Here is a 14,684-nt window from a genome sequence, read left to right as displayed (position 1 = left end):
AGGCAAACACAAAATCTCATTATGTAGCTTTCCCTTTCTTGTGGGCTTTTAGGAGATTGCCTGTAAAGGCTGTTTTTGACAACTAATTTTGTCACAAGTACAGAATAACACCAAACTAACTGGATTTTTTTTTTTACACAGAATATCCTACCCTTCTCCTATCCATGTGCTGATCCAAGGTGTTACCAAACAACTTCTGAAAGTTGTTCAGCCTGATAATTTCTCTGTCTGTGCAGTACACAGAACTACAACTATTAAAACACAGATACATAAAATGAAGAAATTTTTGGAGGGGGGGCTAGGCAATGGGGTTAAGTGACTTGCCCAGGGTCACACACCTAGTAAGTGTTATATGTCTGAGGCCGAATTTGAACTCAGGTCCTCTACACTCCAGGGCCGGTACTCTATCCACTGTGGCACCTAGCTGCCCCTGAAGAAATTTTTTAAATGTTCAATTATATTCCAGTATTCAGTGGCTCTGTATATTCCTTGGTGGGGGTGCTGCTCCCAATGGTATAAATCTCAATCCATCCATGACCTGCCTTTGCCCTCCTAGGAATACTACAAAGGATTTGCCCATCCCAGTATGATGGAGACATTTCTCTAGGGTGGTCAACATTCCACAGGTAACAGGGCTGCACTTGGGATGCCTATCTATTATCCTCTCCTTTTCCAATCATACATTTCCTACAAGATATCTTTTATGCTATTTTCCAGTTCACTAGTAATCTTCAGTAATATGAATAAGTAGGTTCAGCCTACTTACAATCATCAACCAGCTATCAACTAACCCTGAATTACCCATAATTTCAATTTCCCAAAGATTGTAGTATATGTCATTTGCAGCCATTTGGTATCATTGAGAGAATACTGGTATTAAAAAGATAGCTTGCAGAGCAATAGCTTGTCATCATTAAATGTGCAGATCAATTTCCCCAACACAATCTAGCCTGAATTCTTCCAGGCCCTTATCTATTTGCAGTATTTGTCTAAGAGGTGTGTGTGTATACCTACATGTGTGTATGTGTATAACGTATACACATATGTATAAATACATACATATATAGAGAGACAGACTCTGAATGGGTTGCCCTTCCAACTATATTTAACAATCATTCGTTTATATATTATTATCATGTAAATAATGAAGTATATACAAGAATTATACAGAGTAGATAGAAAGTGAGGTACAATCAGCTCCTATAGAATGTAGGAAGTGGGTCTTAAAGAAAGTCAGGGAGACTAAGAGGTGAAGATGAGAGAGAGAAAGCATGCCAAGCATGCACAAGCATACACAGCCAGTGTAAAGGTACAGAGAAAGGAAATGAAGTATCATGTTTGAGGAACAACTAGTAAACCAGTTTAGGAAGATCATAGAATGTATGGAGGGGACAAAGTGTAAGACTAGAAATATAGGCAAGGGACAGATTATAAAGAGCTTTAAGTGCCCTACAGAGGACTTTATATTTCATCCTGGAGGTAATACATAGCAACTGGAGTTTATTGAGCAAGGAATGACATGGACAAATCTAAATTTTGGGAAAAATCACTTGACATAGGGAGACCAATTAGAAAATTAATGCAACAATCTAATTAAGAGGTGATGAAGGCTTGAACTAGGGCTGTGGCTGTGTGAGTGGAAAAAAGGGATTGGATATGAAAGATGTTGTAAACATCTTTTGTAAACAAGATTTGGCGATGGATTAGATATGTAGGTCAAGGGACAGCCAGGAGTGGAGGATGACATCAACTTTGCAAACTTCAGTGGCTAGGAAGATGGTAACAGGGAAGTTCAGAAGGGAGAGATTTAGAGAAAAGATGAATTCTGTTTTGGACATGTAGAGTTAGAGATACCAATTAGACATCGTTTGTTGAAAAAACTTTTAATGATTGGAGACTCAAGCTCAGAAAAGAAACTTGCCTAGACAAGAAATACTCTTACATCCATTTGTATTTTCCTTTATGGTCCAATCTCACTTCAATAGTTGTAGACGTCCAAAGAAAAAGGAAAAGGATCTGTATGTGCAAAAATATTCATAACAGCTCTTTCTGTGGTGACAAAGAATTGGAAAGTGAGAGAATACCTATCACTTAGGGAAAGACTGAACAAATTATGGTATGTGAATGTAAGATTAAATACTATTATTTTGTAACGAAGATGAAGGGATGGTATCAGAGAAAACTGGGAAGAGTTGCAGGATACAAAGCAAAATAAAGTGAGTAGAGCCAGAAGAATAATTTACACAACATATAATAATTAATTATAATTATCATAATTATAATTATAAAAACAACTCTGGAAGACTGGAATTTTGATCAACATAATGACAAGCCATAGTTCAGAGAACTGATGATGAAATATGCTACCCACCTTCTGACAGAGAGATAATGGACTTCAGGGAGCAGATTGAGACCTTTTTTGGATATGGCTAATGTAGGAATTTGTTTTATGCATGTTTATAATAGCAGTTTGTTTTCCTTGCTTTCTCAATGGGAAGGATTTAAGGGAGAAGAGAGGGAGAAAATTCGTATCTTCATGAAAATAAGATAAAATTGAATTTTAAAAAAATAGTTGTAGATCTCACTGACGAGGTTTTATCCAGAGTTTGATACCATAAATACAATGTCATCCAGGATGGCACAGTGGAGAGAGCCCTCAATTTGGAGTCAGAGGACCTGGATTTGAATCTTCTTTTAGCCAGTTATTATCACCTCTGAGACCTTGGGCAAATCATTTCACATCTCTGGGCTTCAGTTCCCTCATCTATAAAATAGATAATTGCTCCAGATGATCTGAAAGCTCCCTTCCAAAGCTAAATTTATGATCCTACAACCAGGTGTTATTTGAGGATGGAATTGGAAGTTCCTTCAAGCTAAAAATATGATTCTATGATTCACCAAAAGGAATATCAGGAAGGCTTCATTATCTATGGAAATTTCTCTTTGATTTGGACTCTACAGAGGACATTATGATGATGTCTTTGGGGGCAGGGTTGTGGCTACATATCCTCTTATCTTATTCCTCTTTTGACGCTAATGATCAAAGGGTCGCTGAACAAAGTGACCTCTGTAGTTGCATCTATCAAAGAACCTTGTATGATTATAGCATATACATGGAAGATAGTATGTTAGGGAAGAATCCTTAAGGCTGCATTGTGCTCTGCTGAAGAAAAAGCTCTTTTGTAATCTGCAAATAAACGCCTTTTAGTAAATTTTGTATCCATGAAGATAGGGTCTGCTGGGGAATATAATTTGTAAAAGCTTATCTATTCCTTCCTCATATCCTCGTCAAGGTTCTTATTCTTTAGATCGCTGTCATAAATATTACATAGAACTAAGAAGGTAAATGTATGACTTTGTTGCTGTTGTCGTATCCTTGTTATCTTTTTTTCTTTTCTTTTTTTTTTCTAACAATTGATTTTTGTCCCCAAACATTTAGTATCGTTTCCTCTTTGGGATGTCTTGAAAATCAGAATTAAATTTGTTGTATATTCTTCTCTTCTAGAAATTTACTTTGATGCTTTCCCTTTATATTACCATACCAGATGTCTTTTTTTTAGCCTTGTATACTTGCCTATTGATCCATCTCATAGATATAAGAAACCCTCAATTCATCTAATACTGAAAAAAAAAAGCTCTGAGTAAAATGTTAACCTATATGTTGTTGTTTAGTCAATCATTCATGTCCAATCCCTTGTGACTCCATTTGGGATTTTCTTTACAAAAATACTGAAATAGTTTACCATTTCTTTGAATAGCTCATTTTACAGATGAGGAAACTGAGGCAAACAGGGTTAAGTGAATTGCCCAGGGTCACACATCCACAACTATTGAAGTGAAATTGGACCACAAAGGAAAATACAAATGGATGGAAGAATACCTCTTGTCCAGGCAAGTTTCTTTCCTGAGGTCACATTTGAACTCAGGTGTTTCTGACTCCAGGTCTGGACATCTACTGCGCCGCCTAGCTGCTGTTAACCTATGTACGGCACCTACATAGCACACTTTAAAGCATGTAATCTGGCTCAAAAGAGTTAAGTCATGTACTCGGGCCATAGACAATGGCACTACTGTTCTTTTTATTATTTTCTACCTGATCGAAGGAAAACAAACTGCTATTGTAAACATGCACAAAACCTCAGATTCTGACAGCCAAGAAGCAATGCCTATACAGATAATAAACATCTACATGGAAATGTTGGAACCCTTGAATCTGGGAATATACACATAAGAATGCATAACACACCCCAACCCAAGGCCGTAGGAAGAGTCAGACACCATCCCCTTTCTTTTTCCCATTTTACAAACCCCCCCAACAGTTTCAATACTCAAACAATCTAAAGGATAAATCTGGGAATAATTAAATTAAAACTCTAAAAAGCACAAAGCAAGATTGATAAGTTGGAAAACTGGTTAGGATTTTCATGGTCTATATGGGCAGCTGAGGTTTCTCCTGAGCATAGGAAAGGCCAGAAATCTTACTATGTTGCTTTCTTCATGTATTGCAATCCAGATGTTAGTAGTGGACCCAAAAACAGAGAGACCTTACAAATCTTTTTTTATTATTTTATTTTTAATTTGTGGAATAAAACAAGCATTTCCATAACAGAATATAATAAAAAAATTGATCTTGTGAAACATTCCCCCACCTAGAAATGCCTGAAGTCTCAATAAGAAGTCACACTCCCCTACCATGAGACCAAATGCCAGGTGATGACACCTCAAATTTTCATCTCAATAAATTTGGCTTCAGATGCATAAGTTTGTACAAGAGCTATCTTTTAATCTTTCTGGTATGGTCACTAACCCCATAGAATTGCTCATTTGCTGGTAAATGATAGGAAAAACAATAAATTCATTAAATACTACAATTTTAACACTATAAATAATTTATCATTACCATTAAAAAAAAATCATTTTGCCCAATATCTACTATGCACCACTAGGGTATCTAAATACTTATAATACATTTAAAAATCAAGATCAGAGATTCACATTGTAAAATTCTTACCTGTCTGCACAGACTTTGCTCTGACAAATCTGATGCTCTTCACCATTTTCGTCTAGAGGCACATCTATAGGTTCCATCCCTACGTGAATAAAGGTTAAAGACAGTTATTATACCCAAAAAATATAACTGAGCAATTCTAAATTTCTTCAGTTGAACTGCAAGTTGCTTGTATAAAGGACATGTGTGGGCCTTGGTGATCTTTTTGCCATAAAGAGATTTTTATTCATTTTTTGTTCAACAGATTCTCTGACACCACAGCCAGGGCCCTTTTTATTACACCAAGCTGCAGATGTACACACCTGCCCTGGTTCAAAGTCACACTTGCTGTATCCACAAATGAATCATGAGCCTCAGTTTCCTTATTTACAATACAGGGATAATAATATTTAGATTCCCTACTTTAATGAGCTATTGTTAAGAAAGTTTGTAGGGGCAGCTAGATGGCGCAGTGGATTGAGCACCTGCCCTGGATTCAGGAGAACCTGAGTTCAAATATGGCCACAGACAGATAACACTTACTAGCTGTGTGACCTCAGGCAAGTCACTTAACCCCATTCCCTAGCCAAAACAAAACAAAACAAAACAAAAAAAGAAAACCTTAAGGTTTTTATGGAGACAGGGCCTAGAACTGAGATTTCATTAGTGCAACAAACTCCTAGGTGAAGAAATTCCTTCTACCAGTGTAAGTCAGCGCCTTCTCTGCAATTAAGATCCTATAGCACTAAGAAATTAAGTGACTTATCCAAAATCACACAACCAGTATGCTGATTTAGACTTGAACTCAAGTCTTCCTGGCTCCGAGGTTAGTTCCCTACCCATTACACCATGCTGCCTCTTCAAAACATTATATACATATGAATCATTGTTACTCTCAGCAGATAAGTTCTCCCTGTTGGTACTAATAGGGGGCTCCATGGTATAGTAGAAAGGACATTAAACAGGGAGGAAGGTAGGAGGAAGAGAGTTTGGAACTGGAAATAAAATAAAATTGAATGTCTAAAAAGAAAAGATGTTAACTTTGCAGTAGATGAACTTTGGTTCAAAGTCCTGTGACTTCCACTTGTGACCTACACAAGACACTTTACCTCGCCTCAGTTTTCTCATCCAGAAAATGAGGAGGTTGGATTGCATGGCATCTATGGTCCTTCTCAGGTCTAAATCTATGATTCTATGACCCTACTAATACCAAACTTGAAACTTAGCAAGTGATGACATCTATTTTAGTCCCCTGAGAGCCATGTGCCTCTTAAGAGACAAAACTACGTCAACAAAAATAGTGGAATTAAGAAGTTAAGAAAAGTTGTAGGATTTTCCTCCTTCTTAAGCAAGAAAATCTGAGAAGAGAGATTCTAAGTAATACTACCAAATATAAATTCCACTCCTATTCAGTTTAGAGGGTCAGGGAGATGCTTCATGTTGCATATGTGGATGGAAATATAATTCCTGCTGAGAGAACGCTGAATGCAATGTTGTGGGCCTATGAAAGGAACAGACTGTTCAGACATACTTTAGGGTGGGGAGATGAAGAAAAAAGGAGAGAGGGAGGAAGAGGGGGAGGAAAGGAGGAAGTGAAGGAAGAGGAGGAAGAAGAGAGGGGGAGAAAGGAAGAGAGAAGGAGAAGGAAGAAAGAAAAAGAGAATGGAAAAATAGAGAAAGGGGAGGCAGACAAGGCAGAGAAGGAAGAGAGAAAAGAGGGTCAGGAGGGAAGAGAGGAAAGGCACAGTCTTTGAATGGCAGACTAGAGCTTTAGAGCTATAGATAGGTAAGGGAACCAGCCTCCATTATGTCCCTGGACTTCTGGTACCCATAGCCCTAGAGAGTGGACTCCTTTTAGTCAAATTATTTCCTCTCTCCTTGTTTGAGCTGAGATTTTATCTCACTCCCAGCTGAATACACTCCTGTATATTCTCTGGTATATTCTGTAGAACTTCTCCAATTTCTATTCACTATTTTGCTTGGATAAATGACTTTACTTGCTCTTTACTATTCACAATGGTCTTTTGTGTAACCAGTGTTTGGTGGGAAAGGGCTAAGCTGATGAGCAAGGCTAAGGGATACTGTCCGCTAGAGAAATGAGGAAACGGGCTTTCACTCTGAACTCCCCCCACCAGAGTCTTTTTTTTTTTTTACAAGTTGCTATCTTACCATGTCTTCCACATCTCAAACTTGTAAAATCAGTACTTTTAACCCAAGAGTCAATTTTACATTCATTCCTTTTCAATTTTGCCTTATCAAAATAGGTTTCATATTCTAACTTGTGAATTTTGTTATCTACTGATTATGTTATCCAGTATGTCAACTATCCCTCTCATTTTCATTATCTGACAATTTGATAAGCATGCCAAGTCAGTGATAAAGATGCTACACAGTGCAGGGTCAACCACAGATCACTAGAGCCCTTCAGTGGAAATCCTCAACTAATTTACACTTAATTTACATTAATTACCCTAAGAGACTTACAAGTCACAGAAGCCAGCAAGATGGCAGATGAAACACATTCTTCAAAATCTTCAAAACGCAAACCTTCAAAACCTGTCTGTGAACTGAATCAACCATTCTGTAAAGCAATTTGGAACTATGCCCAAAGGGCTATAAAATCATGCATACCCTTTGACCTAGCAGTACCACTACCAGGTCTGTATTCCAAAAGAGATTAAAAAAAAAAGGAAAAGGACCTATATGTACAAAAATATTTACTGTGGCTCTTTTCTGAGGCCAAAGAATTAGAAACTGAGGGGTTGCCCATCAATTGGGGAATGGCTGAAGAAACTGTGGTATGTGATTATGATGGAATACTATTATACTATAAGAAACGATGAGCAGGATGCTCTCAGAAAAACCTAGAAAGACTTGCATGGGCTGATGCATGTACTATGTACAAAGTAACAGCAATATTGTAAGATGATCAGCTGTGAATGATTTAGCTTTTCTCAGAAATACAACAATCCAAGACAACTCTGAAGGACTTATCATGAAAAATGCTAGCCATCCCCAGAGAAAGAACTGATAGTGTCTGAATACAGATTGAAGCATACTTTTTTAAAACTTTTCTTTATTTTTATTGAAAAAGAAACCTTTAACTCTCAAAAACCTTTCCCCACCCAAAAAAAAGCGGAATAATACACCATATGTAGAACAATTACAGCTGGATCCACAGACTAAAGAGAATCCCTACAAGGTAAGATCTTTGTGAATTAACAACACAGAACAATAATCCTTCAAATCCTCATTCAGTGTCCCGTTCCCAGAAGATATTATGCACCCAGCAAAAAAGGTAACCTGAACCCCTGGAGCCTATACTAGGATCTCTTCAGCTGCAGAGACACTGTTGGTCCATACAGCATATCAAGCAGCAGACACTGATTCCACCCAGCCATTTGAGGAACAGGGGAGAGGAGTGAAAATCATGCTGCCTTCTGACTGGACCTAGACTTAGTTACAGACCCCTAAGACTGCAGAGACTACTTGGAACATACTGCCTGCTGTCTTCCCACTCTGCAGACAGTGGCAGACAAGGATATAGCCCCTAAAAGGTGGAGAGTCAAGGGAGGAATTGGGATAGGGAGGGGAGAGCAATTTTGTGTGGTTGTGCTGGGCCTGAAGGAAAGGGGACTGAAACACAGCTGGGATCAACTCTATCCCCCTAAAGGTTACCCAGTACAGAGACAGAGAGAGAAAGAGACAGAGAGAGAAAGAGAGAGACAGAGACAGAGAGAGACAGAGGCAGAGGCAGAGAGACAGAGAGACAGAAATGTGAAACCTGTATCTCCTAACAGGCTCAGCAGGAAGTTGCTTTGCAGTCTAAACTCAGGACTATACCCATCAGCAAGGGGGAAAGTCAGAAAGTAATAGGGAAATATAAGGAAAAAGAAAAAAAAAGTACTCTGAAATGTGGTTATTCAATGAATCCCAAATCACCTAAATGTACTGCAGCTGAGCCCACATCTAACCATCTTTTCCATAAGAACAGTATGAATTAGTCAAGACTTTGATAAAATTTATGTATGTATTATATTTATAACATTTCCCTGATCTACCACTCAAGTGACCCTGTCAAAAAGGAAATAGGCTAGTCTTATATGACCTGTTCTTAAATGTGTGTGTGAGTGTGTGTGTGTGTGTGTGTGTGTGTGTAGAAGATCAGTGCTTCCTTCTATAGTTATTCACTAACCATCTCTTTAATAATCCATTCTAGATTTTCCCAAGAATCAAAGTCAAACTCATTGATCTATAGTTCACAGGGCCTATTCTTTTCCATTAAAAAGAAATTAGGACAATTTTTGCCCTGCTCCAGACCTGCAGCACCATTCCCATTGTCCACAGCCTTCCAAATACTACCAATAGTAAAACTCAGGAATCATACTCTTCCATGGAGATCTTTCCCTTCTCTGAATACCTTATAGTGTATACTATCCAGCCTTGAATTTGAGTCTATATTGCACCGTATTTTTCCTTAGATTGCCAAGTCCTTTAGGGCAGGGACCTTTGTCCTTCTCTTTCCACTGTATCCCCCTTAAGGCTTAGAATAGTTCTCAACATCCATGAGGCAACTTAATAAATAACCTTTTCAATACCTGTTTCAATACCAGATATCAATTATCTGGGTAAGTACAATGGATTTACATTAACATTAAACTACCATTAATCTTATGGTGCTGAGGTTCCATTTTAAAGGCACTTTCTGAATTATGAACACTCAGCTTTTACAATGGGTCTATATGCATGAGCAGCCAAGTGTTGTTCAACCTTCCTTCCCCCTATTTCCCTTGTGGTGTTCCATGGTTAGCAGCTATACGGTACAGAGAATATTGAAGAGATGGATTTTTTTCTTGTTAGTGAATGGTGTTAGGTCACTGAGAGCACTTTTCAATTCTTCAGAGGCAAGCTAGACTCTCACCTACTACTCTGTTATGGGTCCAGTTCATGTATTTATAGGGCTAGACTGCACATTCAATTGTATGTAACAGTCTGGGAAATGCACATACACATAATGTGAAAAGATAAAAATTTATGTTACCTTGAATTTCTACTATTTTGATTCTATTCTGCAATTGATCCTATTTTCCATTTTGTCAAGCCACATTTCTCAGCTCTAGAGTTAAGCTCAAAAATGAAGTTGCCCCTCCTAACTAGTTTAAAGGCGTAGTTGAAAGGGAATGTTGTTGTCACTCATGCAGTTAGCCCCTGGAACATCTGCTTGTAGTCTATGAGCCACAACCAGGTTAATCTGGTGTCATTCCCCCACAAGACAAATCATCTGTCCTTACCTGTCATTGTGCAATTAGGGGAGGTTTTATCTTCCCCAAGGAGGTGGTCCTGATCTCCTAACCAAGATTAGAAGAGGCAGACGAGTGCCATAAAACAACTAATATTCCTTCATTGTCAGAGAAGGGTGTGATTAGCCACACCTGAATGCTAACCCACTTTCCCCAGTGTAGCCAATTGTAATGTTCCCAGACCTCCTCCTTTCCTGTGTGTCAATAAAGAGGATTCCTCCCCTTCTCAGTAAGGTCATTGGCCTTACTGAGGTGGCCAGTCTGACCTACTTTGTTAAGTTATACACATTACTGTTAATAAACTGATTTTGCTCAGAGAATATACCTCAGTTTACTTTTATTGCACTGACTCTTTACAGTACATACATACACACACGCACATACACATATTTCTATAACAAGGAAAAGGAGAGGATTATATTTTGAAATGAAATCAAGCATAAAAAGAACCAATACTCTCAACCTCTGAAAGTCCTTGAAAGGGTCCAGAAGTCCCTTTCACAGTCTCCATAAACATCTCCCTCCACTCCCTCATCATCTGATTAAAATTTTCTTTCTCAAACTCCAGACTTTGAGGGAAAAAAAACCTGTATCTATTTTGATTTGTCTCCTCCTAAGCCTCAGGCATCATGAGGAGTGAGATGGGAGTCTTGATGCCACTCAGAAGACAGAGGTAAGAGACTTGAGAGAGTAGAAAGAACCTCTTCTGGATTCGTATGATCTGGGTGTGAATCCTACCTCTCCTTGCTTACTACATGTGTGCCCTTGGTGAAGGAACTTAACCTCCCTGAGCTTCAGTTTCCTCATCTGTAAAATGAGAGTGTGAGACTAGAAATCTCCTAAGGCTCCTCCCAGCTCTTGATCTGATGCCATGAGCCTATGACTTTACAAAGAACAGAGAATTGTCAAATAACCAGCACAAAACCAGGTCCTTAGGAGAAAGAGTTGGGTCCACAATAAATCAGTTCATGAAGCAGCACCAGGATTGTCCTAGGCTTAAATTGCATCTGAGTCCAAGTACAAAGTCATAAGTCATTCTCAAAAAGATAATATACACAATCAAAGACACAAAATTTCTGAGCTTCATTCTCTTTAGTGTCATGCTTTGTTCACATTCTAGCTGTCCAAGTGGCCCTCACTGGGCTACTCGGCGTGCCAGCTTGAATAGAGGAAACTATTGGTATATTTCTTATACTGTTTTCCTGATTTTTTTGAAACTATGCTCCCTCCCCTCCCCAGACCAATCCCTATGAATGTTCCAATCCAACCCTCTACTATGCTAGTACTGCAGCAGTATTGTATGCTATTATTTTTCCATAGAAATTGAAATGTAGCCACTTAAAACATTTGTTTTCTGTGGTAAAATGTGTTGCAAGTTCCAAATGCCCTAAGACATTTTGGAAGGCAACCTATTTCTCAGCTGGGGATTTACTCTAAAATTGGTATGAATTTAGGAGGACATATTTATGGATAACTGTTGTATGACATTTTAAACAACTTGCTTCATTTATATCTTTTGTCTTCCTAGTATAGTAATTTCCCATCCCACCTCCAGGATTAAACTCTCACTTTTGACAAAGGAAAATCAATCAGAAAAGTTCATCTGATACAGAAACCTTGTATTATAGTATGTATACATTTATTGTAATAGTTCTTGTCTTCTCTACCATGAGGGAGAAGAGATAATATTATCTCTTCTCCAAAACTTTAACTGTCTTCTCTATTTCTCAAAATTCAGCTTCCTTTTAGTGTTTTTTATTTACATAGCTGTTGTCATTGTATATATTGTTCTCGATTTTGCTTATTTCACTCTATATCAGTTTACACAAATCATCTCACATTTCTCCAAATTTCTCATATTCATCTTTTCTTACTATATAGTCTATCACATTCACATACCATAATTTTTTCATTTATTTTCCAATAGTCCCCTCCTCCCATTTTGTTTCTAGTCCTCTGCTACCATTAAGAGTGTTACTGTGACAATTTTGGCATACATTGGATATTTGTTTCTGCCTTTACTTCTTTGCAGTATATAGCCTATAATAGGATTGCTGGGTCAAAGGGTATGGACAGTTTGGTCGCTTTTCTTGCATAACTCTAAATTGAAATCCAAAATTGCTGGACCATTTCCCAACTTCACCAACAATGTGTACTATCATGTGATCTTATTATCATCTGTCAACTCCTTAACCCTCTGAAATCTGCCTTCTATCCTTACTACTCTACTGAAACTGTTTTCTCAAAAGTTGCCAGTGACCTTCTAATAGCCAAATCCAAAGGCCTTTTCTTGGACTCTCTTTCTCTATATATTAACCTTTAAATTCCCCATAGCACTTGAAATGTTCCCCTCCCTTGACTTTCACAACAACACAGTCTCCTGGTTCTTTTTCTACCTCTCTGATTCCTTCTCAGTTCCCTTTGTTGGCTCCTGACCCTACATGTTCACCAAGGACAAGTGGTGTCAGCCCTATCCTCTTGTCTTTCTCTACTACCCTTCCACTGAAAAATATCCCTAATGAGTATGACTCCCAGTTCTCAAGCCTCAGCCATTTACTTCTCTCCCAAGTTCTAGTTCCCCATCTCCAATTACTGTCACTTCAAGTACAATACGTCTAAAACCAAGCATATTATCTTCTACTCTAGACAGATTTCCTTATTTCTGACAACAGCACCACCATTCACCCAAGCATTCAGACCTGAAATCACCTTTGACTACCCCTTCTTCCTCACTTTCCATATCCAATCCCCAAATCCCTTCATAATTGTTTTTGCATTTGAATGGGGATGATAACAATAGCACCTACCTCACAGGGTTGTTATAAGGACCAAATGTGTTAATACATATATAAATAGATGTATAAAACTCAGCAAACCTTAAACCAATATTTAACTTTCAATTATTACAAATCTGAGTTGTCATGATTACTTCCACTCCTACAACAACCGCACTACTTTGAGCCTTCCTAGCTGGCTACCCTATCCCTAGTTTTTCCTTTGCCTGACTATCTTATACATCAAACAACTTTTTATCATTCAATCGATCACTTATTCAGTCATTTATTCAGATCTACCCTTAAAACATGCAAATAAAAATCCACCCAACACCAGAACTAATGACCTTGTGGTCAATTTTCTTAAAACCCTGCTTTCATCATGCTGCTCTCCTCCAAAACATTAGAGGGTTCCACATGCCTGTAGGATAAAGTCCAGACTGAAGCTTGATATTCAAAGACCTTCATAATCTGACCCAAATCTACTTTTCCAACTATCTGCCATGACTCCCTAGTAGACAGATGTACCAACCCTACTCCTTATCCTCAGACATCCTTATTATCCTTATCCTTTTCTCCTACCTACCTCTATGCCTTCCCCCAATCCCTTATACTGCTATCATCTCTTTTCTCTGCAATATAGGCAAATGTTTCTGCCCACCTATCCAAATTCCACTTAACTTTGAAGACCCAGTTCAAATTCTACCTGGAAGCATTCCTTCATCATGACAGTGCACAGCGATCACTTCCTCCACAGAAGTCTTCTAACATTTTTGTCAGCACCAATCCAATCTTTCGGCAGTTACACGCTGTCTTGTATTATGTAACTGTCCTATATGTGTTTTATGTCTCCAACTGGTTTATAAATTTTTTGAGGTCAAAAGTCATGTAATTTTTTGCATGACACTTAGGATATGTTCATCCAATTAATACTTATCCTGAATGCACTATAGTGGGGGTGGAGAAGGTAATGGAAACCCAAAGACAACAAAGATATTGTCTCACCAAAGTCCTATGAAATTTGGCATTTGGAAAATTCTTAGACTGTCCTTTTAGAGCAAACGATACTCATGTAAATAGAGAACATAATGAATAGCCTCATTTGAGTGCAGGAAGGCACTCAAAGTCCCAATAAGGAGGGAAGCAAGCCTTCTTTTCTTCCCTTTTGCTTTCTTTCATTCAAGAAACATGAAAAAACCAAAGGACTTTGTAGAAGAGGCTACATTTGAAGTTGTAGCATTGATATCATGAGTCTACTTTTTCCCGCTAGGGCTAAACTGTTCACAGTCTTAAAAAAAAAAAAAGATGAAAACAAAGGTTTGCCAGATGCCAGGAAAGAAAATATTCAGAAATCTGTAGGTTTGGGATTAAAGTTACATTATGTTATATAATAGCAACACCCACTGGCCACATGGAGAACATCCCAGCACAACCTTAGCCTTGCTAAAAACAGTTTCCATTAGGCCTGCCACACTGAATAGAATGATAGAACTACCTAAAGCCTTTTTTTTTTTGTCCAAGTTACTGTACTTCCCTGGGATGGCCAGAGGAGGAATGAGAGCTAACAATGTCAAATATGGGATAGGATTTCCATTAAAAACTATCTCAGAAAAGTCAAAGCTG

General features: G+C 38.1%; 1 protein-coding gene across 4 annotated transcripts in view; it reads right to left on the bottom strand.

The window, feature by feature from the left end:
• Positions 1-14,684, bottom strand: part of MOCOS (molybdenum cofactor sulfurase) — a 100,863-nt gene that overhangs the window by 44,441 nt on the left and 41,738 nt on the right. For all 4 annotated transcript variants that reach the window (XM_027868897.1, XM_027868898.1, XM_027868900.1 and 1 more), the window contains one exon: positions 5,012-5,090. In XM_027868897.1, coding sequence (XP_027724698.1) covers positions 5,012-5,090 — 79 coding nt within the window. The remainder of the gene's footprint in view (positions 1-5,011; positions 5,091-14,684) is intronic.

This window comes from Vombatus ursinus, unplaced genomic scaffold, assembly GCF_900497805.2.
Source record: "Vombatus ursinus unplaced genomic scaffold, bare-nosed wombat genome assembly UNPS02014791.1, whole genome shotgun sequence".
NCBI classification, from domain to species: Eukaryota; Metazoa; Chordata; class Mammalia; order Diprotodontia; family Vombatidae; genus Vombatus; species Vombatus ursinus.
Note: the sequence above shows the minus strand (reverse complement) of the source record. Positions and strands in the feature narration are given on the sequence as shown.